The sequence below is a fragment of the Strongylocentrotus purpuratus genome, unplaced genomic scaffold, assembly GCF_000002235.5.
Source record: "Strongylocentrotus purpuratus isolate Spur 01 unplaced genomic scaffold, Spur_5.0 spur5_scaffold_18, whole genome shotgun sequence".
Lineage (NCBI taxonomy): Eukaryota > Metazoa > Echinodermata > Echinoidea > Camarodonta > Strongylocentrotidae > Strongylocentrotus > Strongylocentrotus purpuratus.
In genome coordinates, this window is record NW_022145603.1 from 2,773,332 (window position 1) to 2,799,572 (window position 26,241).

General features: G+C 35.5%; 1 protein-coding gene across 10 annotated transcripts in view; it reads right to left on the bottom strand.

Annotated features, from left to right (window-relative positions):
* Positions 1-497: 497 nt before the first annotated feature.
* Positions 498-26,241, bottom strand: part of LOC593447 (liprin-alpha-2) — a 64,672-nt gene continuing 38,928 nt past the window's right edge. For 4 of the 10 annotated variants that reach the window (XM_030989055.1, XM_030989049.1, XM_030989047.1 and 1 more), the window contains 10 exons: positions 25,385-25,423; positions 20,276-20,415; positions 18,434-18,612; positions 15,097-15,184; positions 14,276-14,558; positions 11,076-11,332; positions 9,698-9,795; positions 8,583-8,827; positions 3,660-3,971; positions 498-2,556 (listed from right to left, as the gene is read on the bottom strand). In XM_030989055.1, the coding sequence (XP_030844915.1) occupies positions 3,663-3,971; positions 8,583-8,827; positions 9,698-9,795; positions 11,076-11,332; positions 14,276-14,558; positions 15,097-15,184; positions 18,434-18,612; positions 20,276-20,415; positions 25,385-25,423 (1,638 nt within the window). In that variant the 3' untranslated portion in view covers positions 498-2,556; positions 3,660-3,662. The remainder of the gene's footprint in view (positions 2,557-3,659; positions 3,972-8,582; positions 8,828-9,697; positions 9,796-11,075; positions 11,333-14,275; positions 14,559-15,096; positions 15,185-18,433; positions 18,613-20,275; positions 20,416-25,384; positions 25,424-26,241) is intronic. The other 6 variants (XM_030989053.1, XM_030989050.1, XM_030989048.1 and 3 more) reach the window with 5 other exon arrangements.

A 26,241-nucleotide genomic window follows, 5' to 3' on the forward strand; every position in this document is an offset into this window, starting at 1 on the left:
TTAATTAGCTGCAGGTGTGTAACACTCGTAATAAATGATTGTGTCATGAATAGGAAACCCAATGTATCTCATGCTTTGGGATTGTGCACACATACTCCACGCTTTTGTGTCATATACACCATAGATTCTCAATTATAAATGGGAATGTTTATCGGCACTTTGCCAAACTGTTACTCTGCAAGTTCAAAATGAGTTTCCTGTGACATGATCACATTTTAAAATCCATCCGGTGATTCTAATCAGCTCTTAACTGTATCAGTAACGACCTACCTATCATACGTCACCGCTGAAAGGAAACCACAGCATTTGACAGTACATGTCATTAGTGTCCCTTTTGCAGCGAGTCTTTATGCAGTAAAATGATTTAAGGAGGGATTAGACCACTCTGCAAGGTCACTGGACAGGCGGTTATCTCATCAACTCAGCTCTCAGTTAACATAAGAAAAAGAGGATCATGGGGGACCAATGGTCACCGATTAGGCATTGTTTGTTATATAGAGGGCGCAAGTAGCTACCAGTAGTGCAGTGGGCCTTTAAAATCATTATCAATAAACATTAGACATGTACTTGCTATGTAAGGGACAAACAGCTGTTCAAATGGTTAACTAACATGTACTATTGGTGGGCGTTTAATCAATGCATTTAGTGAAGATCTCGGACAAACAATATCATCAAAAACAAAAAATAACATGAAGATAAAACAATATAAATAAACATGTGAGCAGAGGTAGTTTTAAATAAACTTATATTTGACACACAAGACACAAATGTGTGACAGTGAGAAGAAAAATCTGTAATAATCCATGAAAAGAAGTACATTTTTGTATTTCTAAATTCTTATTATTTATTTGCCTGATGATAACTTTCAGCTACAGGCCTATATGGTCTTAAAATATGCGTAACCTAAACCTTTTTTTTCCACGTAACCTAAACTCTTTCTTTTATGGAAACTAAACTCTTTCTTTCATAGTTACATCTACATGTATAAATATATAAATAAGCAATACAAATGCAATTATCTATAAACTGGTATAATGTTTACTTTCTTGCTACATTCAAGACTAGATTTGTCTGATTAAGCTGGGAGAACATACAAACATGAACAGATCGGTAATACTGAAGGCTACTAAATTGAGTATTCATTTACACTACACAGCTAGGTACAGACTGTATTTCTTGAGTGGAATGTAGTTGCTCTATAACACAACAAATGAAAAAAAAAACAATTCTTTGGATCTGGGTACGATGACTGAAGCCCTTAAAAACCTAATACGTAACGACGATGATAGACAGAACAAAGATGTACATCCCCTTGAAGTGCCAAACATCGGTCGGTCTGGAATCCATGTGGATAGTGTGGCGAGACTACGGTGTAATGCATATACCGTATGGGGTATAATAGGACAGTTTTATTATGTAATGCATATACCGTATGGGGTTATAACAGGACAGTTTCATTATGTAATGCATATACCGTATGAGGTATAATAGGACAATTTTATATGTAATGCATATACCGTATGGCGAATAATAGGACAGTTTCATTATGTAATGCATATACCATATGGGGAATAATGGGACAATTCCATTATGTAATGCATATACTGTACGGTGTATAATAGGACAATTTCATTATGTAATGCATACCGTATGGGATAATAGGACAGTTTCATTATGTAATGGATATACCGTGTGTGGTATAATATGACAGTTTCATTATGTAATGCCTGTTCAGTTTGTTAATAACAGAACAGCGCTTTAAGTGCACTATACAAATGTCACCATAGTCAAACCTGCTTTTAATAGTGAACACCTGTCTACAAAGACAGCATTTCTTGTCTCCATTGGATGGTCTCAATAAACAGGTTTCACTGTACGTGTTTCATTATCATTATTATGATAAAAGTGTCGTTACAAATTGTTATTCAAAATGTACATTGCATACATTGCATGTTGTTAGGTAGATAAAACCGTAATGCTTGCCTGACCTAGCATTAACTAATGTATGCAACATGCCTTCCAAGTAGCGAGTTATAATATGATATTACAGGTGGAAGTTATAGCTCTTTTTAAGGTAAATAGTTTATAGAGATTTAACGTTTCAATCTATGATAACGGTGAGGATCAAGCTATCTTAGATTTTGTTTAAAGATGAGAAAATTACTCTCAATCCATGCACTCATTAAGGTTTCCTTCTCATTTTGTTAAGAGTTTGAAAATCTTTGTTAACTTTTTTAAATGATATGATGAAGCAGAACCCAATCAATGTTTCTACTGAATGCAGGTAAAGAAATAAATTACTCCGTCCTACAGACCAACTGGAATTATGTAAAAGAAGAAGAAGAGACTATTTGGACTAGAAGGGATGTCAAGATGTCATCACACCGCGCCTATTCCAATCTAATGTCATTGGCTAAATAATGGCTAGGATGAGCTGCAGTTGAAGTAAACATGAAGTATAACATAAAGGTCCTGAACTTCGACCTATGACCTGGCCAGTGTCAAAGGTCAGCTGATGATGGGATGGCTTGGTCCCTGTTTCCATGGTGATACATTCTGTTGAAATAACATAAATATGAACATAAATTTGAGATGATTGGTGCAGATATTCATCCATGTCTATTCTGCATAATTTTGTACCAGCAAACATGTGCACATGTATTTCTATCAAGATGTATTAAAAGGTGATATAGAGAGAAGATAGAGAACAAGAGAGAAAGAGAGAGAGAGAGAGAGAGAGAGAATGTCCCTGCAACCTAAAAGTTTGTTATCTTCAATTCAACACAAATCTTGGATTTTCAATGGAAATATGCAAGTTATTTTTTTTTACAGGGCCTACAACTAATTCATCTTTTGCAGAAAATGTGCAAAGTAATGGATAGGAACAAATGTACACCTTAGCTAGTGCCTTAGAACTGAGGCGTGTTTCACAGAGCCTTTTTTTCAATGACAAATGACATAATTAGTGACAAATCTGCTGATAACCAATCAGAAGCAAGGATATCAGTAGCTTATAACAACAACTGTCATTTGTCACTGATGCCAAGTTTTGTGAAAAGGGTCCCAGGTGATAAAATGAATAAACGGAATTGATTACTGGATTAAGCAGGACAGCTACAATCACATGCAAACAACAAGCATTTAAATAAATTCAGGGTAAAACAAATAAATAAATGATCAAAGCAGGGATAAACAGATGCATTTTTTTGTTTGTTTCTGGTTGAAGCCAAGGGATAAATATTGACATGTATAACATTGTATGTTGACTTGCACACTCTTATCATATTACCAATTATGTTATTAATAATTAGTTTGTGAAGGGCAAGAAGTACAAGAATTGCCATATTGAGAATTAGTAATTGCCTTTTAGAAATAATTAATAACCTCATGCTCTCTGACATACCCATAGATATTGGGAGTTCTGGTAATAATGACGTTGATTGCAAACATTAACAGTACCTCTATCACAACCCTCAGTCTGTCAGAGGCTTGCTTGACATAGCAACAGTATTCTTTTTGAATTTCAAATAACAGGCAAGGTAATCATTAATAAAATTAATTTCAATAAAATGATGAAATGGGTCGATTTAACCCCCACCCTCTCTGAATGAAGTGTATTAAAGCAAGTACTGTACATGTATGTGATTAATGAGACACACCTGTCAGCACGAGTATGTTTTAAGATTGGTTGTATTGCTAGGTGGTACTACCGCGCCTTCTCCACCAGCCCCGCCCCTCTGAAGAGGTGGAGAGGTTGGTAGAACAGGTACACCATGGACCACCGCCCCTCTCTGATTGGTATACATCATAGTACGTTGTGTTGGAGAGCCTGGGGATGGACCATACGCCTCCATACGTTCCCCAGCGGTCAGATCTAAGGGTAACTTGTCCTTTCTGTGATGGGCTGCAGCTTCTTTATTCTTGAACATACGTCTCCACGATGGCCCACGTCTAAACTTCCCTAGTTCACCCTAGGGTCAGAGAAACATACTCACTCCGGTCATCTCAACCCAACCCAAGCTCTAAACTCAGACAACAATTCATGGCTGAAATTTCTGATCCATGTTTATTTCACATCATTGGTAATGTCATGTGACCAGGTCATGTGACCATCATTTTGCTCCATCAGCAACATTCCATGTGTTCACTACTCTTATTGTTTATTCATACAATGTATTTCATTTTGTATGATTCTTTACTAATTTTACCGTTTATGGTGGCTGTCCATACAAACCCACAACGATTTTTTATACAGCAACTAAATTCCTATTTTTTATCTGTCAACATTTTACTATTTTAATAATAATTATGTATAAGTAGTATTTCTTTTATATTTACTGTATGTTGATGTTACTGTTTTTATTATGGAATTGAATAAATGCTAAATTGAATGGAATATCACCATGTGTTTTTTTCATCTACATGTATCTATTTAATACATTCTCTACTCAATTATATGGATTTGTGACTAATATTTCCTGTTAAATATCTCTTTGTTTCCTCTTTCTTTCTTCATTTGTTGTTGTTGTTGTTTTGTTACTGTGTGTGTAGCAAGCTATTTAAATATTCCACAAGCTAATATATATATATATATATATATGTTATATTTGTGAGGATAGAGATTGGTTTATAACCAGGTTTATAAATTTTAAACAAGCAATGTACAAGAGCAGCAGAGTGAGTAGCCATTCATTGAAACTTTCTTTGCTTTCATTTACATGGACATACAGATATCCATGTCATCCTGAAGTTAAACTACCCTTTATAAACCTACACTCAAGTCTTAATTGTTATACAGTTCAATTTGAGGCGAGTTCCAAATCCACTGTGTAAGTTTTTACTTAGAAATGTTTCAAGAGCCAACTGAGTTCAATTTTAATTTTGCCTTTTCGTCCTCAAATCTGCACCAGTTTTTCCACTCTTAGTCTCAGTAAAATTTATAATCTTGTATGAATGAAAACGACTTAATTCAATAACATTTTACATTTTTATTTTAAAGTAAACATAGTAATTATCAAATAAACGCATTAACTATTGAAAGACTTTGACGATTATCTACGGTCAATTCTTAAATTACTAATGAACGGCACAATGTACTGCAGTAAAAGTGTCGTAATCGAATGGTTTAAGCACTTGACTTGAAATTCAAAAATCGCCACTATGTACATAAGAGATAGGAGACTGCAAACTTGCGATTAATTTGAGAACTTGCGATTGATTTGGATCAATCGCAACTCTCTGTATTTAAAGACGGTGCCCAGTACGCACTAATAAATTTAGAGTCCTCTCATAATAATAATTTGGATTTATATAGCGCTTAATACAGAATACCGTCTCTAAGTGCTTTACAGATGTTATAACCCCGGTCGTCTGATTCATTCACGCACAATGTGCACCATCTCCACTCCTTGGGGAGTATACCTACCAGATGGTCTACGTGAGGGCATAGGAAATTACCAACACAAATGCTTTTGTCATCTTACCGGGTCCCCAATTTTTCTTGGGTTTTGAGTGGCAAATGTGGATTAATGCCTTGCCAAAGGACATTAGTGCTGTGAAGGAAATCGCACCTAAAACTGTTCTAGTGGACATATAAATCTCTTGGTTTTGAACTAGTGTGTCTTTCTGCGGACCTGATTTTGCATGATCACAGTTTGCTGATTGGTTAAACCTGAATGCTAAGAAAGCATGAGTGTGCCTGTAAGAAAGGAACCGGGGGACTTATGGCTTTAATTCCTCTAGACCACTGCTCTACCACTGAGTCAGTGCACCTCCTCCTCCTCCTCCTCAGCAAAGCATTTTCAAACATAGCTGGTCTAGACAAAACTCCGGACGACGAGTAAGATAGCTCTCTATTAGATTTCGATCTCATCAAGTATTATCTGTAACAATATTAACCAGTCCACACTTTTGACTTGAGATGGATGAGGGATATAAACACAATATTACATTAGAGGGCGACAATCAGGATAAATAATAAACAGAAAAGGGCAGCAGATAAGCTAAAGAGGAATTAAAGCAGTATTTCTCAAACATGCATTTTTCTAAACAAGCTTCACAAATATATTTGATTGGCCTAAGCAGCTACTTGTATTTCATTTGAGGCACATCTTTTTGCATAGAAATTCATGGAATGTACATGTTTATAGGGCAGGATTAGATAGACATATTTTCTCTTTCTTTTATTATCTTTTAAATTTTGCCATGTTCAACAAATGCGAAGCACAGTATGAGGTGTATAAGTATGCCACAATTTCTGACTTTCTCTAATAATGATTAATATGCGAAACATTTGTAATGCTCAAATATGTGAAACAGACAAATTCATAGAGCAAAATTGAAACTGTCCGGAGTCTAAAATTTTAAATTGTCATTTACAATTCGCAAAGTTACGCTGTTTATTATATCTACCACACACATGTAAATTAATTAAGAATTTTTTAGGAGGTTGATATCGCAAATAAAACAAATTTGTGTCCATTTTACAGATGGAGTTGTTATGTAGGCTGATGTGTTGGTGCTTCATGTGCTATAGATCATAGTCTTCATGAATATCAGATCACCTAGTTAACCTATTATACAATTATTCTCTATTCTGTTTGATAAATTAATGGCGATTAAAAGCTGTGAGGACTCAAACTTGCATTCAACTATTTTCATATACATGTACTTCACTGATCTCTGAGAAGTGACTAAATTTTGTTAATAAGTGGCCCAAGCATTTTGTAGCGGTGTGTGCAGCGCTCTGTAACCGTAAGGGAAAGGTGCTATATCAAATGTTTTTTGATTGATTGATGTGCAATCTCATCAGCAAATTAATAAGTTGCTGTTGTTTGTGGTTCTGAAATCCTTCACTGCAATAAAGTTTGTTCTATGTGTCTTTATCTCCTTGTACCTGTTGTTGTTCAAGTTTCTGTTGTTCTTGTTATTGGTGTTGAAAATCTATTATTCAGTTCAGTTGAAAACATAATTTATTTTATGTTCACAAGAGCTTTTATAAAATCGTTTTCAACTGCAAATGTGTAATTTCAATACAACAAGTCTATTTTGTCATTGGGTTTTTTCCAGAGTTTTTATCGGTTCACTGAACTTTGTATGGACCAATAAAAGTCTATTTTTTCTTTGGGGCTTTCAAGAGTTGTTATGTTCACTGAACTGATAAATTAGAATGTAGATATATTATGTATGGACCAATAAAAGTCCATTTTGTCATTGGTTTTTTTCCAGAGTTGTTATGTTGACTGAACTGATAAATTTGAATGAATGTAGATACGTATGGATCAATGAAAGGGAGGCTATTACGTCCCTCATGCACTAGTTAATACACACTCTAAACTCTGCTCATGCAATGTTGCATCTGGAGACAAAACAACAAATAAATCAAACTGTGGTTCTACTAACAAACATAAACACAAGCGGTTATCAATGGATCAGAAAATTCAGCCAAAAACTCTATAATAATCAGTGTTATTCTTGTTATCAAAATCAAAATCACTGAAAATTAAATAATTCTGGTGGGGGTAAATAATTCATTTCAAAATAAATAATGTCATATCAAAGTTTATTATGAATAAAGGTAAAATAAGGCATGAAAATAAACAAGTTGATACAAAAAATAAGTAATGTCATATAAATGTACATTTCTTATAGATTTGTAAAATTAAAAATGCTATTAGAATGAGAATATCAGAGGGTTATATAAGGGTTATCTTCAAATTGTTAGCTCTTCCACAAATATAATATGATGATGATGAAAAAGTAATTACATTCTTCAAATATTACCTATTTCTTTCATTATTTTAAATGGTAGCAAGTCACACTCCCAATAGCAGAGATTACCTAACATATGAAGAGTTGTATAACACAAGCTCCGTGGTCTCTATCCTAAACTTCATACCAAACGTCTAAATTCATCCCTAGACCATAACATCTATAATCCTCACCCAACCTAAACCTAAATGTTGACACTAAAGCTAACCCCCGAATCTTCAACGAAACCAAGCCTGGAGATTTAGTCGCCAGAGCAAATGTCATCTATATCTCTCTTGATCCACAATTTTGGTTCTCATTTTTCATCATCCCTTTTATAGAGAACATCCTATTTAATCACCATGTCAATAGATGACCACCATCATCTCTATATCTCCATTGTATGAAATTGATTGAAATGATTATGTAATATCTGAACAATTCGCCCCTATTCTATGGTCAACCCTAACACCCAGATTGTTCATGTGCTTATGACTTTTGCTTTTCAAATTACTCTGAAACTATGCAAAAAGTCATCAGCTATCCTTACCACCCCCAGATTATCCCCAACAACATTTGAGACACTTTAACACACTCTAATGAAGCTTTGCCTTGCCTAATCCTCAAAGAGAACCATTCTCTGTAGTCTAATACAATTAATCAACCAACCAACCATTTACTAACCATCATATTTTCTTTGATCATGATTGTCTACTAGTTCTCTCTCCATAGCTAAATCCACTATTCTTTTCCTAGTGTGCCATCATTTTTTATTACCTCCACCCCATCTGATCACTCATCTAAACTATTGTTTTTAAAATGAAATTTGTTACCTCTTCCAATCTTCTCTCCGTCCCAACTGTCAGTAGGTTATTAAACTCCTGTTCCAGCGTGCTTCTCGCCTGTGTGTTCTGCGTTGGAATCTGTAGAGCTAAAGCAAGGGCGCTGATATCGTACGTCTCGTCGAGAGCGACAATGGCTCCATGAACGCCACTTTCTTTGAGGTTCGGGGCAAATTCTTTGAGTCCAATAGAACACACCCATTTTATAACTCTCTCATTGCTCCATACTAATGCATCTGAAAAACAAACACAAGAATACATTTAAAAGAGCTTTGCATAATCTGTTTTTTTATACTAAAACATCTGAAAAACAAATGCATAAATACATTCAAATAACCTTTCATAGTCTGATTGCATGAATACATTCAAATAACCTGCATGAGCAGATAAAGGTCATTGCAGACCAAATTGTAAAATACACGGAAACAAAATACTGGATACATGCTCATGAAAGTTATGTAATCCTTATTCATTCATGCAGTGCACTCCATAAAGGTGGAAGTATTCTTTAAAAAGGGGAAACAAAGGCTATTAATGTAGCACCTCCATCCCTGTAGGAGTGATTATTTCAAGTGGGACCTCTTCATGTTTTCAAGATCTGTGGATATTCGGGGTCGTTTGGAACATGAGCTAACCGTGAACTGGTCTATTATTGACATTTTCTGATAAATTATGAAATTTGTACATACACCTAGGAAGGTAGTCCAAAGGTTTATCTCCCAAAAGAACTAAATAAAATCGCGTTATATGTTTGTATATTTGTTGGATGAGGATAAGAAGTTGTTAATTCATCGTCACTTTTCACCCCGAGTACAGGAAGGCAACGCATAAGCCGCCGTGCTCACTGGGCTGTGGGTAGAAAATGAGGACTTGGTGCTATTAGGGAGCTGTGCGGTCTCGGAGGGGGATTAAGGGGATTATGGTTAGGGGAACCAAAAGATGCGTGGTGCCACAGATGACTTCTAAAGGGCCTCTGAGACGGTATCTCCATCCATCACAACTCCCTGGTACAAGGTTCAGATCTGCTTATGAAGAATACATGCATAGGATGTATATAAGGGTACCGGGTACATACATACAGTAGGGGATTCCCCTATCATACTGACCTTTGACCTCTAATGCACTCTCTTCTCTCCTCCTCTCTAATTCTTTCCTATCGTAGTTGACTTTTTTGAGACACAGTATACCGTACTGGAAGCTATTCCTGTTTGAAAAGAGATATATAGTATGGATCATGTTGAGACACTGTATAACTTTCTACTGGAAATGATTTATGTTCAGATCAACATAAAACTGTAGGAAGATGTAAGATGCTATCCATCACTGGTACAATCTCTGTCTTCATATACAAACTGACTCAGACTCAAAACTACATGTCTTAAAGATGGTGATGTTTTAAAGGTTGGTCCCTGACCGTTAATAATCATTGACTGACATCGGTAAAATCCCAATTACACACACTTATCATTAGTGCGCTTTCGCAAACACGACAGAAGGCAAAGAGGACGGTAACTTGAGATGAAAATCTATCTGCACATGCTCATCCCAAAACTGCTCTCCGTCGCCTTCCTAAACAGTCCAGTCCTCTGTTGATCTGACGTTCGGTCTCTTAAGACGACGTAGCACTAGCTAGCTGTGCGTAGATTGTATATAGATGTGTGTGAATGCCTGGTTATACTAAAAGCCAAATCAAACCGATAGTTGTCTCTCGTAAAATGGAAATCAGGATTGCTCAAAACATTTAGATCATACAAAGCATGAAACCTTCATCGTCCAAAATGTCTCTCTGATTTTACGTAGATTCGCCATGATTGTTGAGGTCATGACAAAATGTAGACAATAGAGGGATTTGGATATGGAATTTGCGTCGCAGTCGCCTTTAGCAGACAGCAAAAGCGCTTAAAAATCATGACGGTAACATGAGTGCGAGAACCGTGACAGCTGGTTAAATACTCCGTCCTCTTAGCTTCCGTCGTGTTTGCGAAAGCGCTCTATTACCTATTTGATTTTCACTATGTAACAGTGTAGCTAACTTATCGCTAGGGGCTACTAAAATCATATCACCCAAATTAAGCATACTGGGTACTTCCATCAAGTGTGAAAGGGGTGTCAAACCTATAACAAAACTATAATCATTGATATATTAATATACAGTCAAACCTGTCTATTGCGACCACCCAAGGGAAACACAGAAAGTGGTCTTTGTAGACATGTGGTCTAAAGCAGGTTTGACTGTACATCCCTAACCATAAATGATAAATGGTATGTCCAAAATTACATACATATTTTTCACTTGATTATTTTGTTAATATAACAAAAGAAATTGAATTGAGCTTAAATACCATCAGTAGTTTCCTAGACATTACAATTATTATTACCCCATACATCATCACCCACGATGAAAAATGGTATCACCCACATGCCAAACATTAAGTACATGTACACCCTTAGACCATACCATTCATTGTAAGAGGGGTGTTTTACCTATGGAAGCTGTCAACCATTTTGAGTTGTCCTCTGAGATCCTTCTTAGTAAGATGATCTAACATACGAGCATCCACCAGGCATTCCATGAAGACTGATCGATATTGAGGTAAGCCGATGCTCGTCAACCAGTCGTTCCCTATCCACTCATGGTTCATCTCACCAAACGCTAGGGTCTGTTCAATAGGATGGGGAGGGGGTGGGGGTGGAGAGGGTGGGCGGGACGGAGGAGGGTCAGTGAGAGTCTCATCAGACTGCTTGGCAGAATAATGTTTTTTTTTGTTTTTTTGGACAATAAAACAGAGAGAAGCAAGGTGCACAGTTAGTATACAAGAGGGCATGCAGCTAGCCTACCACCAATATATATATACATTCCCATTCAGCAAGAACAAAACAAAACAAGTTTTAATGCATTGGTAGATGTAATGTTTATTGAACAGTGGAAAATACAAGATCATAAGTGCCTTCAATCCTCTCTGACCAAAGTAACATTGTCAACATTTGAAACATGACATTATACATATACATGTACATGTATAATGTCAATGGTTCCTTATGTTACTTGGGAGTAGAGAAGACTGAATACACTCATAACTCCATTAGCCCACTGTTTTATATTCATTAGAGTCATCCTGTACACAAATACATCCAAATAATAAATACACCATACCATGCATCATTAGCTTGCAGTTTACATATCACAAAGAAATTGACCTGCATATATATACAAACATTTCCCGCTGAGGTGTTTTACTTTGTTAGAATATAAGATTTAGAAGGGAATATAACTTATATTACCCATAGTTTGTGACATAGTTTCCCAAAGGATAATGAATTATTGGCTTTCTTAGGACACCATCCGGCGCGACAAGTAAATATTAATATGTTCTGTATTGTCTTGAACATTGTATTCTAAGTCACTTTAAGCTCAGTGAGTGGAAATAAAATAAAAAGATTTCACCATGCAACATTAACATTAGCTACAAACAGAAATTGGAACATAAAGCAAGGAAGGATTGCAGCTTTGCAATCCTCTTTATGCATTGGTATAATATGGGAAGCTCCAGCTTTACACAAAACAAAACAAGTTTCAAATCATATTCAGAGCTACAAACATAACAAACATGTACAAATACCCCCACCCCCTTCCAATTCTATCAAATCTACAATTTTGAAACTTGTAAATGAATTATTATTACTATCATTATTCATTCAAAACAACCTTTTCTTTTTAACAGAAGACTTCAGGAGATAATGAATAATACTTCATTTTAAAATAGAAGCCTAAAATTTAGGTGATAAATTGTTGGTTTTCAGGCACATTTTCTTTTCACATGCAGGTATACAGTTTCAAACCAATAAAAACCATGTAATATTGTATGTAATATCAAGCTACAAGGTATAAGTCGACTGTTAAACTTGCAACAATCTGCACTATAACACATTCACCATGCAGGTATGACATTCACATGTGCTTCATTCTCATATGCAGGGATTAATATTACATTGACCGAGGAGATATATAATCAATGCATGTGCTAGTAGTATGTTAATCTTGTTTAAAGCTCCTTTAAAATGTTGGAATCCCCCAAAATTTGATGGCAAATTTCACTTAAACTGTATCATAATGCGAAAGAGGATGTCATTTTTAAGACACATTTCTGCAAGGATTTTCAAAACAAATGTGTTTGAAGTCAAATGTTGATGAAAGAATACAACAGAAAACCCAAATGATGTATACTTTTATCAATATTTGTCTTCAAACACATTTTTGGGGGAAATGTTTGCAACCTCCTAAATGACATCCTCTTAACATTATGACAAAGTTTTAGCGAAATTTTGCAATCAAATTTTGTGCGAATTGTTGGCTCCCAACACTTTAGAGGGGCTTTAATACCACATATGAATGGTGTCCTTTATAAACAATTGTCAGTTTTAAAATGCTTTAGTTGATAAAAAATAAATGATAAACCTCACAGTGACATATCTATATTCATGTGGCTTATTTATTTCGGAGTCCACTAATATTGAAATTTATTGTAATTCTTTCATTAAAAACTTGTTATGATTGCATAGAGTTTGCAAGGTCATATATGTGACGAGAGAATTTTTTTTTTCTTCCTTAGCCCAAATCGTGAGCCCACTCTACATACATAATGTCTAATGGAGTTATAGAAACAGAAAAACAATAAATGCTTTCTTTCCTTGCATCCATAATAGGAATGATGAAACAGATACCGAAATGATGAACAGGATTGCAAAATTATCTCCCAGAATTTGAATTCACCATATATATTTGCAAATTTGGCAGACTGGAGAATGGTTAAGAACAGCTGTTATTGATTTAAATGAAAGATATTATCATTTTAATTAACTTTACTCTACGATACTGATGAATTAAAAAGAAGAAAAATTACAAAAATTAAACAGTAATTTAACATTAATGACCTTGGGTATCTTTTTATTCTATTACATAGCATCTAATACTGTCTTCTTATGTTCATATTCTACTTTCAAGTAAGAATTTATTTTTTTATTTTTATAGAGTCAAGAAACTTAATGATACATGTATTTCTTTGATCATTATTGAACACTATATAACACCAGATAACATTCAGGAATTGTGAACGAAAACAGTAAGAAACTTTTGATGTAGCATGAAAATTCAATTTTGAATTCAAGCTAATTCTATGATTTGGCAAAATTTCCAAAATTTTGACCATTTGCAAAGTTCAGGAATGTTTGTTGTTTTCCACTCAAATTCAAATGAGTGTTTTGTTGAAGTTGATCCCTACACAAGTTTATTACTGGAATATAATAAAGTGGGCTGAAGTGCAGATTAAAGAAGTACATGTTGACTAAGCCCAAGGTTCGTTTCATTAACCCTTTAGCAAGTAAACCGCCCAAATCTGCCCCTCCCAGTTTTACTCACTAAACCGCCCAAAACCGCCCCTCCTTTTACTCACTGAGCCGCCCGTCCGTTTTCAACGCGCTAAATTATCCATTCTTGGGTCTACCGTGATAATGTTATACGTGCGTAATCCTTACAATGTCTACAGTGTGATTCTGCATAGAAAAATAGCGCATGTTTCATGTTGTTCAGAACAATGTAAACATGCTCTTCCAGTGAGTAATAGGCCATTTTTACAAAATCCTCTAGTTGCTAATGGGTTAAGAACGAAGAGAAGACAGATACTCACCGTCCTAGATGTGGGCGGGGCCGATGGACTAGTAAGACTAACCATCTCTTGAATAGCTAGTCTTAATTTTAGTCTGTGTAATGGATTACTGATTCCAATCTCCCTCTGTATCTCTGTATCTGACAGAGCAGACATGATGGCCCCACTTTTCACGTTAGCTCTACAGGCTGCTACATACCAAGCAGGCATGCCAACCCACAGCTCTAACCAAGCTACTACTGTGGGACCGTTCCACAGTGCAAACGGGGTCCCTGCTCTTATTGCTTCAGCTAACAACTCATGCCTGCAGACAAAGACAAAAATCAGAATGAGAAATACTTCCATTTATTTGACCGGTTCACAGCTCAAGCATGGAGATACAATGTAGTCACAAATACAGTCAAACCTGCTTTAGTGACCACCTGTCTACAAAGAACACCTGTCTACAACAAGCACATTTCATGTTTCCCTTGAAAATGGTTTCTCATTGAAACATGTACTAAAGGAACCTGTCTACAAAGACCACCTGTCTATAAAGACCACTTTTTTCCCTTGTTTCCCTTGGGCGGTCGCTGTAGACAGGTTTGACTGTATCAGAATAGTAATTAGTAAAAACATTTGTCTTGTACAATGTATCTCCTGCTAACAAAAACTATGTGTACGATATCTAAGAAGGACTTTGAACAAATAAATATGGCTTGACTCGAAGTATGTTTCATTGAAGAAAATGATAATGTTTACCAGAAAATAAGTGAGTTAGTAGTATCAGAACATCTTTCTCATATCTCGTACTCTCTTAAGAATCTGTTAATTGTTATTATAATCATAATTGAATGACTTACTTCTTTTTCTTTCTCCTATCTTGCTCTCTCTGACCAGCTACTCCAGGAGTCATTGAATCTTGGGAAGATGAATCATCTTGGAAATGAGCTAAGGAAAAGAAAAAAAGATTAAAAATGCAAGCATTGATTCCAATCATTACCAGTACTTTGTCTACAGATTTGTTCATCAATTCATATCATAATAATAATAATAATATTCCGCTTTTATACAGTGCGTCCAAGAAAAAACGATGCGTTAAATATGCATCATATGAGTTGCATCAAATGGAAGAGGATCAAAGCTTTACAAATATGTGTCATTCATTAATTATAATTGTGATTAAGTTATGATAAAAACATCGATAATTCTCGGTTTCGTTTTTCTCGGACGCACTTTATAGCGCTTAATACATTCTATGATGTCTCTAAGCGCTTAACAGATATACTTTTACCCCGGTCACTAGATTCAATACTTGCCCGCACATACTGTATGTACAATCTCTGTTATAGGAATTCCTATTCAGCCAAATTCTATTTTCATTCGCCAGAGAATACAGAACTACTCTTTTTTTTTATAAGTTTTTATGTTACAAATCAAATTAGGTTGATATCTAGTCTTTTACATTATATCTCTTTAATCAATGTTCTTCTTATAAATCATATATACGACAGTTCACTCTCTAAACCTTATCTTAATTAAAGATTTAAAGAAAAAGAGATTTCAACAGAGAAATTGTAAGAACATATTTGGCAAACACCTGACCTTTTGGATAAGCGTACTTCCCCCAAACAAATGTGTGATTTATAAGCTAGTGAAATCCTTGCTTCTGATTGGAAATCAGCAGATCTAAATTGTTCTACCATAAGAAATGAAAATTGTTTTCAAATCACTGCAAACCCTTCAAAAATAAGAACAAATAAACAGATAATAACATCATGCAGTCAAAATCTTTGCACAGGCAAAATGATTGCTACGGGAGCACATGATTTTATACCCTGTTGAATGAAGTATGATTCAAATGGATCATTATATGGCCCATATTTTCCTATTTAATGTCCTCACTTTGTCATGCTTTTATCATAGATGAGTGCACCAGGCCTGGTTGAATTTAAAAACAGTGTAAATGTACTTTCATTTTAAGTATGAGTTGTGAATAAATCCTTTCAAAACAAACACCGTCACTCTTCTATAAACATGAATGAAAAGGGAAACAAATAATAAAGAAATAAATGATAGACTTTCAACTGCAAACCAGGCATTCACTATCCATTACATGAACTGACTTCACAGACAATGTGTAAACCTACATCTAAAGGGATTTAAAAAAAGAAGGCAGTAACTTCCTGACAATGATGATGTCTTAGATTAGCCAAAGGTCTTTAAAAATTGTGTCTTTTATCAAAATAAAGAACATATTTAATGCGTTGTATGAAGTGTAGTACACAAGAGTGCTATTTACAGACATGTTTTTAGACCCAGGAAATATAATAGATGTTCATGCCAAGCTTGTCAAGTGTCCTAGCCAACAAGAATACGGATAGTTAAAAGATATTACAGTGGACTTGTATCAAATTATACGTAGGCCTATTTATGATGTTTTAGGAAAATCTTTTCAAATGAAATAACAGCTATGTTAGCAAACCAAGTCAGGGAAACATTCTAATGGATTTGTATGAACTCAGTAATGTTAGCACACCTAGTCAGGGAAATGTTCTAATTGATTTGTATGAACACAGTCATATTAGCACACCTAGTCAGGGAAATGTTCTAATTGATTTGTATGAACACAGTCATATTAGCACACCTAGTCAGGGAAATGTTCTAATTGATTTGTATGAACACAGTCATGTTAGTAGATAGAGTGCAAGCTAGATATACCTTGATAGAGATTCCATATAAGCAATGCTAATGAAGGATACGTTAGGGTAAGGGGTTTGAAGGGAAAGAAAGAAAATCAGTACTAAAACCTTAATTTAACGTGATGATAGAAGTCCAGATTACATCGTTAAAGAGAGATCTTAGTTTTAAAGCCTGTCTGCACTAGTTTGGCCAGGGTGGATTAGACCTCCCTGCAAGGTCACTGACAGGTGGTCACCTCATCAAATCAGCTCTCAATTAACATAAGAAAAAGGGAACCATGGGGACCAACAGGCACCGATTAGGCATTGTTTGCTATATAGAGGGCGAAAGTAGCTATAAGTAGTGCAGTGGGGCTTTAAAAGTATTTTTCTACACCCCTTCAGTGCAATAGGCTGTTCATTAATCTCGCCTGATGAATCAGACTTGACCCAGTGTCGCCTATCCACTCAGTCAATCTAGTCTAACATTTCATTCATTTGGGTACATTTAGCAGACATGTTAAAGAGCTAGTGTTATCAAGTGCAACTATCAACTATGACTAATACATGTAATTATAAGAGCTGTAGCTACGGGTATTACCAAAACATGATAAGTGCAGAGTGAAGGAAAGCCATGGAGATTATAACTTAGAGTGAGGAAAAAATTGTGATCTTAAATCTTTTGATATTCATGAGAAATGTTAACTCGTAACAACAACAACAACAACAAAAAAATTGATTATAAGATGATGGTGATAATGATGATGGTGATGATGATGATGGTGATGATGATGATGGTGATAATGATGATGATGGTGGTGATGATGATGGTAATGGTGATGATAATGGTAGTGATGATGATGATGGTGGTGATGATGATGATTATGATAATGATGATGATAATGATGATGATAATGATGGTGATAATGATGATGATGGTGGTGGTGATGATGGTAATGGTGATGATAATGGTAGTGATGATGATGATGGTGGTGATGATGATTATGATAATGATGATGATAATGATGATGATAATGATGGTGATAATGATGATGATGGTGGTGGTGGTGATGATGATGATGATGGTGATGATGATGATGATGGTGATGATAATGGTAGTGATGATGATGGTGATGATGATGATGATGGTGGTGATGATGATGATGATGGTGACGATGATGATGATGATGGTGATGATGATGATGGTGATGATGGTGATGGTGATGATGATGACGGTGATGATGATGACGGTGATGATTTTGATAATGATGATGATGATGATAATGATGATGATGATGGTGATGATGATGATGATGGTGGTAGTAAAGATGATGATGATGGTGATGATGATGATGATGGTGGTAGTGGTGATGGTGTTGAATGTGATGATGGTAGTGATGATGACCGATGAGGACAATTGAAGTGAGGAACATGGTATATAGATCTGAATAATCATCCAGGTATTTCTTCTTAAACTGACCATAACATGACCTTTGACCAAGGTCATGATTCGACCTACCTTTATCAGGATGTTCTCTCCCTCTTCTACCAGGTTTCTCCTTCTTTCCAAAGATCCTCCCTAGAGAGCCCTTGATACCAGATGCTTCTTTCTTCTTTAAGTTCTTATTGAGTGAGTCTTGTGAGCTGTTAGCGCTGCTATGAGGGCTGGGTGTACTATTACTCTCCATAGAGTTTCTGCTAAAAGCAATACATGATATTAAAAACAACTTCAACAATCAATCACCATGCATTTTAACACTTGAACAAATAACAAGTGATTCATACCATACAAAGTATCCTATTAACAGCTTATTCTCCATATGCTCATGATTGTTAATGTGAGCAAAGAAGATCAACTTTATTTTAATTCCCCTTACCCAAAACCTCCCTGCATACTTAAGCTGTAGTAATAGACCATTTTGTAGTTAGCACATGGGTCAAATGACCCCAAATATCCACTGATCTTTTACTCATGGAGAAGTCCCACTTTGTGTATTTTAGAATAATCAATGCCAAAGTCATGTATGTGCTTCATGAAAAGCTTTTGTTTGCCCTCATGTATCACAGAATGTACCGTAGGTGCACACATGAATAATGATTACATAACATAAGCACGTGTTCATCTCGGTGGGTTTTACTATTTTGTCACAAATGACCTTTATCTGCCCATGCACAGATAGTATTTACGAAATGGCTATTGTTTCCCTCCTTGAGTTTCAGAGGTGACAAGAGGTTTTCTAGAATTAAATTCCCCATTTTGTAATAAATCAACATACTGCTAAGCATTTTAGTGGTTAATATAAACCACTAGATTTCAGTGTGATGCATGTATGTATAAAGTAAAGATATGATTAATTGGAGCTCCTTTCAGATAATTACACTAATTCATCTGCGATTATAAATAACAACATTTAACTAAAGTTTCTTTGAAATAAGTAAAACAAAATGAGACATAATTAAGTCCAAGCAACTATGTCCTGTATGTTACTTACCATATCAAAGATATTATTACATCAGGGGGGTGTTTCACAAAGACTAAGATCGACATAAGTTGGACTTGAACTATGGCAGGCCGTTCATACCACTAGTTCCTCTAACCATTTCTGACATTGGTTTCTCAAGGGGCATACAAATTGTGGTCACAAATCTACAGAATTAACATTTTTTGATAGTTCATTATTGAAGGAAATAATATTATCCATTCTGTAGATTTGTGGTGTACCTAGAGATAACCATGGTGAGAGCAACACGTGGCATGAATGGGCTGCCATAGTTCACGTCTAACAGTTCAAGTTCAATTCAGTTCAGTTCAATTCAGTTCAATTCAGTTCAACTCAGTTCAACTCAGTTCAGTTCAATTCAGTTCAGTTCGGTTCAGTTCAGTTCAGTTCAGTTCAATTTGGTTCAATTCAGTTCAATTCAGTTCAGTTCAATTCAGTTCAGTTCGGTTCAGTTCAAGTTCAGTTCAGTTCAAGTCAATCTTAATCCCTATGAAACACCCCCTTGATCATTGTATGAAGTTAACACCACTTCTATGAACTTAGATTAGAGTAACTAATACAGTGTCACTCTTTGTGCAGAAGGATACAATACTTGGTAAGTTATGTGACCTGCCCTTTAGTTGAAGTATTATGTTTACCTTCTCTGTTCATTTTGACTAGTGACCTGCCCTTTAGTTGGAGTATTATGTTTACCTTCTCTGTTCATTTTGACTAGTGACCTGCCCTTTAGTTGGAGTATTATGTTTACCTTCTCTGTTCATTTTGACTAGTGACCTGCTCTTTAGTTGAAGTATTATGTTTACCTTCTCTGTTCATTTTGACTAGTGACCTGCTCTCTTTAGTTGAAGTATTATGTTTACCTTCTCTGTTCATTTTGACTAGCTTGAGCGGTTATAGCTGCAGCCATTTTCTGTAGCTGTTGAGATCTCGGTGACATGGGCGGGCTTGGTTCACATCGAATAGGTCTCACTTCAGCCGTCTCCTTCTCCTTTGTGATTGGCTGAAAGAAGACAAAGAAAGTATTGTGATTGGTTGAAAGAAGACAAAGTATTGTGATTGGCTGAAAGACAAACAAAGTATTGTGATTGGCTGAAAAAAAGACAAATATAGTTTATAGAAATATAATAAAGAAACTTACCATAAAACTATAGAACATGGACATGAAGGTCATTTTATTTTGTAAGCTGACTGAAATTAGAGGATTGTTTAGAACCTTTGCAATCTACTATTTGATGGATAAAAAAATCAAACTGGCTTTTCATTGTACTGTTTGCCAAGGGAACCTTTTTCTATAACTTTTGTTAAAGCAATGAATGTAAATCTTTGAATATCATCATCTGACATCTCAATCTAATCACCACATCATATGAAAGAATGGAGCAATATCTCACTTTTACCTGTATCTTTTTGGCATTTATTAAGGACTACCGGTATAGTTAGAATAACAGAGGGTGAAATAACTCTAAGAGACATCTCCCAGAGTGTTTTAGGCAGTATTTATCTAGGACTCATGAAATCAATGTCATCATTGTGTTATTGTCTGTTGAGACTCAGGAGGGTATTTAATAACATCCTTCACAAGTTAAACCCTTCTGGCTTTCAACAGACGGTCTTTCAGTTGGAACTGTGACATTCGCTCCAGTGACAATTACTTTAGGTTTCATTTCATTAAGAGTATGAGGTTGGGGACTTGGGGTAAGGGTTGCAATGGTGTTTAGGTAATGTTTATGATAAGGGTTAGGTACAGTGTTACCCTTTTCACATCTACCAAATATTGCTTAACCCCGGGAAATAGGTGGGGCTAAGGGGGCTCTTAGCCCCACCAATTCCTTCCTTAGCCCCACCAATTACCCGGGGTAATTTTAGCCGGCTTTCTGTTCACATTACGTTTTGCCAAAGTGGGCTAACCCCACAAATAGTACGGGACTATCTGGCCCTGCAAAATAGCAGGGTTAGCCGGGCAATTGCGGGGTTAGCCGGGCAATTGTGGTGCTAAGCTGCGTAGTGTGAATCCGAACCGGGCTAAGGAGAAGCGGGGCTAAGCAACAGCCAATCACAGACAGCGTGGTCGTGTGGTCGTGAATTTGCATTTATCGCGCGCTATGCATGCAGTTCACGTTACGCATGCATGCAGTTCACGTTACGCATGCATGCTCTCTGTATTGACGTTTAGTCTTTTACGAGGCAGAGGTCATTATGAAAAAATCTTTATTATAAAATTGATTTAAAAAAATAGTGAAAGAACATGTAGCTCATAATTTTTTATTGCATTTATCATTATCAGTCATATTTACGTAGGTAAATTTATCAAGTGAATTGGATGAAAAATGGGTAATTGATTTGTATCGGTAAAATAATAAAGGGAAAACGCTTTGCGCAAGGCCTAGAACTACTTCCAATTCCGATCGATCGGAATTGAATTTATATTTATATTGAATTTAGCGCGCGGGTTTTTCCCCTTCATTTAGTCGAAAGGCGCATGCGCGGTAGCAAAAGCATTAATATTCATGAGCTATCGAATAGTCCGGGGCTAAGGCGAACGTAGTGTGAATCGCGTGAAATTTCTTAACCCCGGCTAAGCACATAGTCCGGGGTTAAGAAAATAGATGTGAACAGCAAAAAAAATAGTATGGGGTTAAGGATAGTCCGGGGTTAAGAAAAATAGATGTGAAAAGGGTATGTGAGGACCAAGGTTGAAGTTAGGAATGTGGTTCTAACCTAAAAGAGTAATTGTCACAGGAGCAAAGTCTTGTTGTACATTCATATAGAGAACTGATCATGCTAGCGATCATATATTGTTAATCAAAACATCTATATCATTGAGGAGACAAATACAATGCAATCAGTTAGACACTTTACTGTACAAGCATTCCCAGTTACATGGATACTTCATTCATATTATCTAAACAAAGACACTTCATATATGGACATTTAGGAATAGGAGAATGCGCTCACTGCTTAGTAATAGGAGAATGCATTCACTGTTTAGTAATAGGAGAATGCATTCACCGTTTAGTAATAGAATTCATTCATTGTTTACTAATAGGAGAATGCATTACTGTTTAGTAATAGCAGAATCCATTCACTGTTTAGTAACAGGAGAATGCATTCACTGTTTAGTAAAAGAAGAATGCATTCACTGTTTAGTAATAACAGAATGCATTCACTGTTTAGTAATAGGAGAATTCATTCACTGTTTTTGACACACCATTCACACAATTCTTTGACTATGGAGAATATAATTCACAGTCTAAGCATAAAAGAGGGTTTGGAATACAAACAATGTGTAATCTAATTCCAGATGAAGAACACATTATTCATGAAATCACACTGGGAAAATGCAAATGGAATAGTATGCATGGTTGAATTATATTGATTAAGACACAACTGGTTTCACTTAATAGTCCTCCTATAAGGAGACACCTAGGGTCAACATCACTCTGTTCACCTACTAAACAAATTGGATCAGGTTATGAAAGGAAAATATCCCAAATAATTTGAGTATCAACAAGAATTTTGCTTGTTTATTCCACTACAGAATTATGGTATTATTATGGAATGGTGTTCTATAATCTGTGGACTTCATATACTTATTGAGTCAGGGTTAAAACTAGGAATAATTAATACTAGCCCTTCTATCTAACAGTATCTAAAATTTTAAAAGTGAAGAATTATTACTTTTGACAAACTTCAAATTTGCCCCCCCCCCCCAAAGAGCATTTGTAACATTTATGTTTACCGGTATGTACAGGACTGATAACAAATTGATTGTGGGATACAGGCACTGAGGAATTAAACATTTATGACAATTAATGGTATCTGTGTTTCTGTTTTTTATAGTCACTCTAAACTCATATCTATCATTGATCAAGAATGTTGCAGTCTGCACTCTTCCAGTAAAAATTATGTCCAAATAGCTTTTTTTCCCCCCAATTCATTGCACCTTTTCTCTCCAAGTTCCTTTCCACCTGTTCTTACTTCCAAAGGCCAAACCCATATAACCTTAACGTTCCAACATAGTACTAATGGGGAGGGAACGGGAAGGGGGGGAACTCAAAGAAAGGAAAGGGTCCTAATCAGGGAAACACAGGTTTGGGGTGTATAATAATTCAAACTAGAAAAGTTAATCAGTGAGTGTAAAGCTACGATCACAAACGATAATCGTACGAACGATAATTTCGTACGAATCTCCGTTTTTCCATTGTCTTCCTGAATTTCTATTGTCTGAAAATCGTTCGTACAGCGTTCGTAGCAGTTCGTAATGGCATTTGTGACCGAGGCTTAAAGATTACTAAGATCACAGGGTACAAAGGAATTCCACTGAATCCAAGGAAAATGTTCAAATGAGTCAATCAATGATGATTTTTGTTCTCACAATTTAACTGAGTTGAACATTCATTGAATCTACCATATCATTGTTTTGATCGTAATTAAGAAAACCAATGTAATCATTAAAATCAAATACCAGAATTAACCTTCTTCCTATATTAATACAATGCTTATGCTACTCCATTTGAGTGTAGGCCTACTATTCAGAACAGTGTTCAACAGACACAAAGGACATGACAGACAGGGTATTTGTGGAATAAGGGGGTTTTCTTCTGGAGTTGGTCAGAAGGTGTTCCCTGAACAATGATTGCCTACTGTTCAATGATTGATTGCATGTTGCGATTGAATGCATTTTGTGTTTAAAGCTCAATGTGAAATGGACTATGTTGAGGTACATGTATGTATCACACAAAGATCAGTTATACTACAGTCCAATAAATGCTTCAGTTATATACCAGGGCCTGTATTCAATTCAATACTCAAGTACAACATTTAAGCTTTTTACTTAGTATTTGGCTTAGATAAAATACTTAGCCAATTTTGGTATTCAATTCACACTTTTGGCTGAGTATTTTACTTTCAATCTAAGCCAACTGCATACCAGACTAAAGCCAATTATTTGGTGGCCTTGATTGGCAGGCATACATGGTTTTCTTACGCAGTATTATATCCTGTGCACAATTATATCAGCGCGCATTTATTGCAGTGCATCAATTGCGCCTTACTTTTGATTGACCATGTGACGTCACAATGTTTATCAGTAAGTATTTTACTTAGATTTTGTCTTATGTAAATATAACTTTAAAATGCGATTTGAATACGAGATAAGTAAATTACTTAACTTAGCCATTTACTTAGTAAAATTCTTACTTATGCTAAGTATTGAATTGAATACCGGCCCAGGGACCCGTCTTAGAAAAAAGCAACTTATTTGCGATTGATATCAATTGCAACTATGTACATAAGAGATATGAGACTGCAAACTTGGGATTGGAAAGAGGACTTGCGATTGATTTGGACTAATCGCAACTCTTCATAAGAAAGGGCCCAGGATACATAAAATACATTTGGATTAGATGAGGGGCTTTTGAAATGAAAAAAGTATGGAGTAAATACAATCAACTTGGTGACATACATTTAGGAGAGATATGAGTTGGTACACTTACATGTAGATAACATTATACATATACAAGAAAATACTCACACAATAAAGCAATGTAGGCATGAATTGTATGTTGACAAGTTTGCATTCAAGAAAACAAAAATGGAGAAACATATTTCAGCTTCAGAGCTAATTTAACGGTTAAGTACTCCACTTTTTAATTTTTATGTGGAAAAGCTATAAAAGACAAGAATGAGCTAATGAAATTCTACTGGAGCTTTTGAGACTTTTTTTCAGGAAAGTTGTTTTGTATTGAAACACCCAAATTATCCCCCTAACTAGATGAAGATGAATAGAAACCGCCCTATGGCTAAATGATGCATGAATGAGATGCTCCATGCTATACCCTTGTACAAATATCAAGATGAGACTGGAATGAAGAATAACGTGCCAGTTTAGTGATCTCAGAAAGCTGAAAGATGGATAGAATTCTTTCTTGGATTAAATGATGACAAAAAATAAATTTAGGAAATAAAACCTTGAAATTGAGTGTTCTAGGTTCCCAAACGGCGTCACTCTGTAAAGCAAACAATTATACAGGACTCAATATAAACTCATCTTAAGAAATCAAATCATACATGTTGGTCCAACCTTCATCAATCTCATTATTTAACAGAATTCAATGTTAACCTAGCATAAGCAAAACAACTTTTTTTTAAACATGAACTAAAATTAAACCCACTACATTGTACAATTGTGTTATGAGTGGAAATGAAATCACATCAAACCTTTGCTTCACATCTAAATGCAGAACTTTGACAACTACTTTAAAAGAAGAAGGTTTCAAGGACGGAGGTAGTTTTTAAAGGCAGATAAGACTGTCTGGATTTGAGTGAATGTTTGATTCACCTGTTAATAAGTTAGAATAAAATACTTTGACATTTTGATTCATTCCTTATATCAATTAATCATGTATATATCCACAAAGCAAGAAGCATATTAATATATCTAATATTTCTTGGATACAATTTAAAAACATATCATCATGCTGTAAATGGGATAAACAAAGAATATCTAGATGTATTAGTTATACAAAAATTATATATTTATTGGATGAAGACAGAGTTAATTTTTCTTACATTCGTACACACTGAATATATAAAAACACAGAAACATATGGATAATGAGGGAGGGGGGAACATTAACAAAAGAAAGTTAGAGAAACTGGTTTCAACCCACGTAGAACGACATGTATCAGTATATTTTCAATTACATTTAAATCAACAAAATGAGAAAGAAAGAAAGGAAGAGAAAGAGTATCCCAAACACACACAGGTCAAGGGTTAAGGATGCAGACAAAAAGAAATCATGAAAATCAATATCAAAGACTGATCA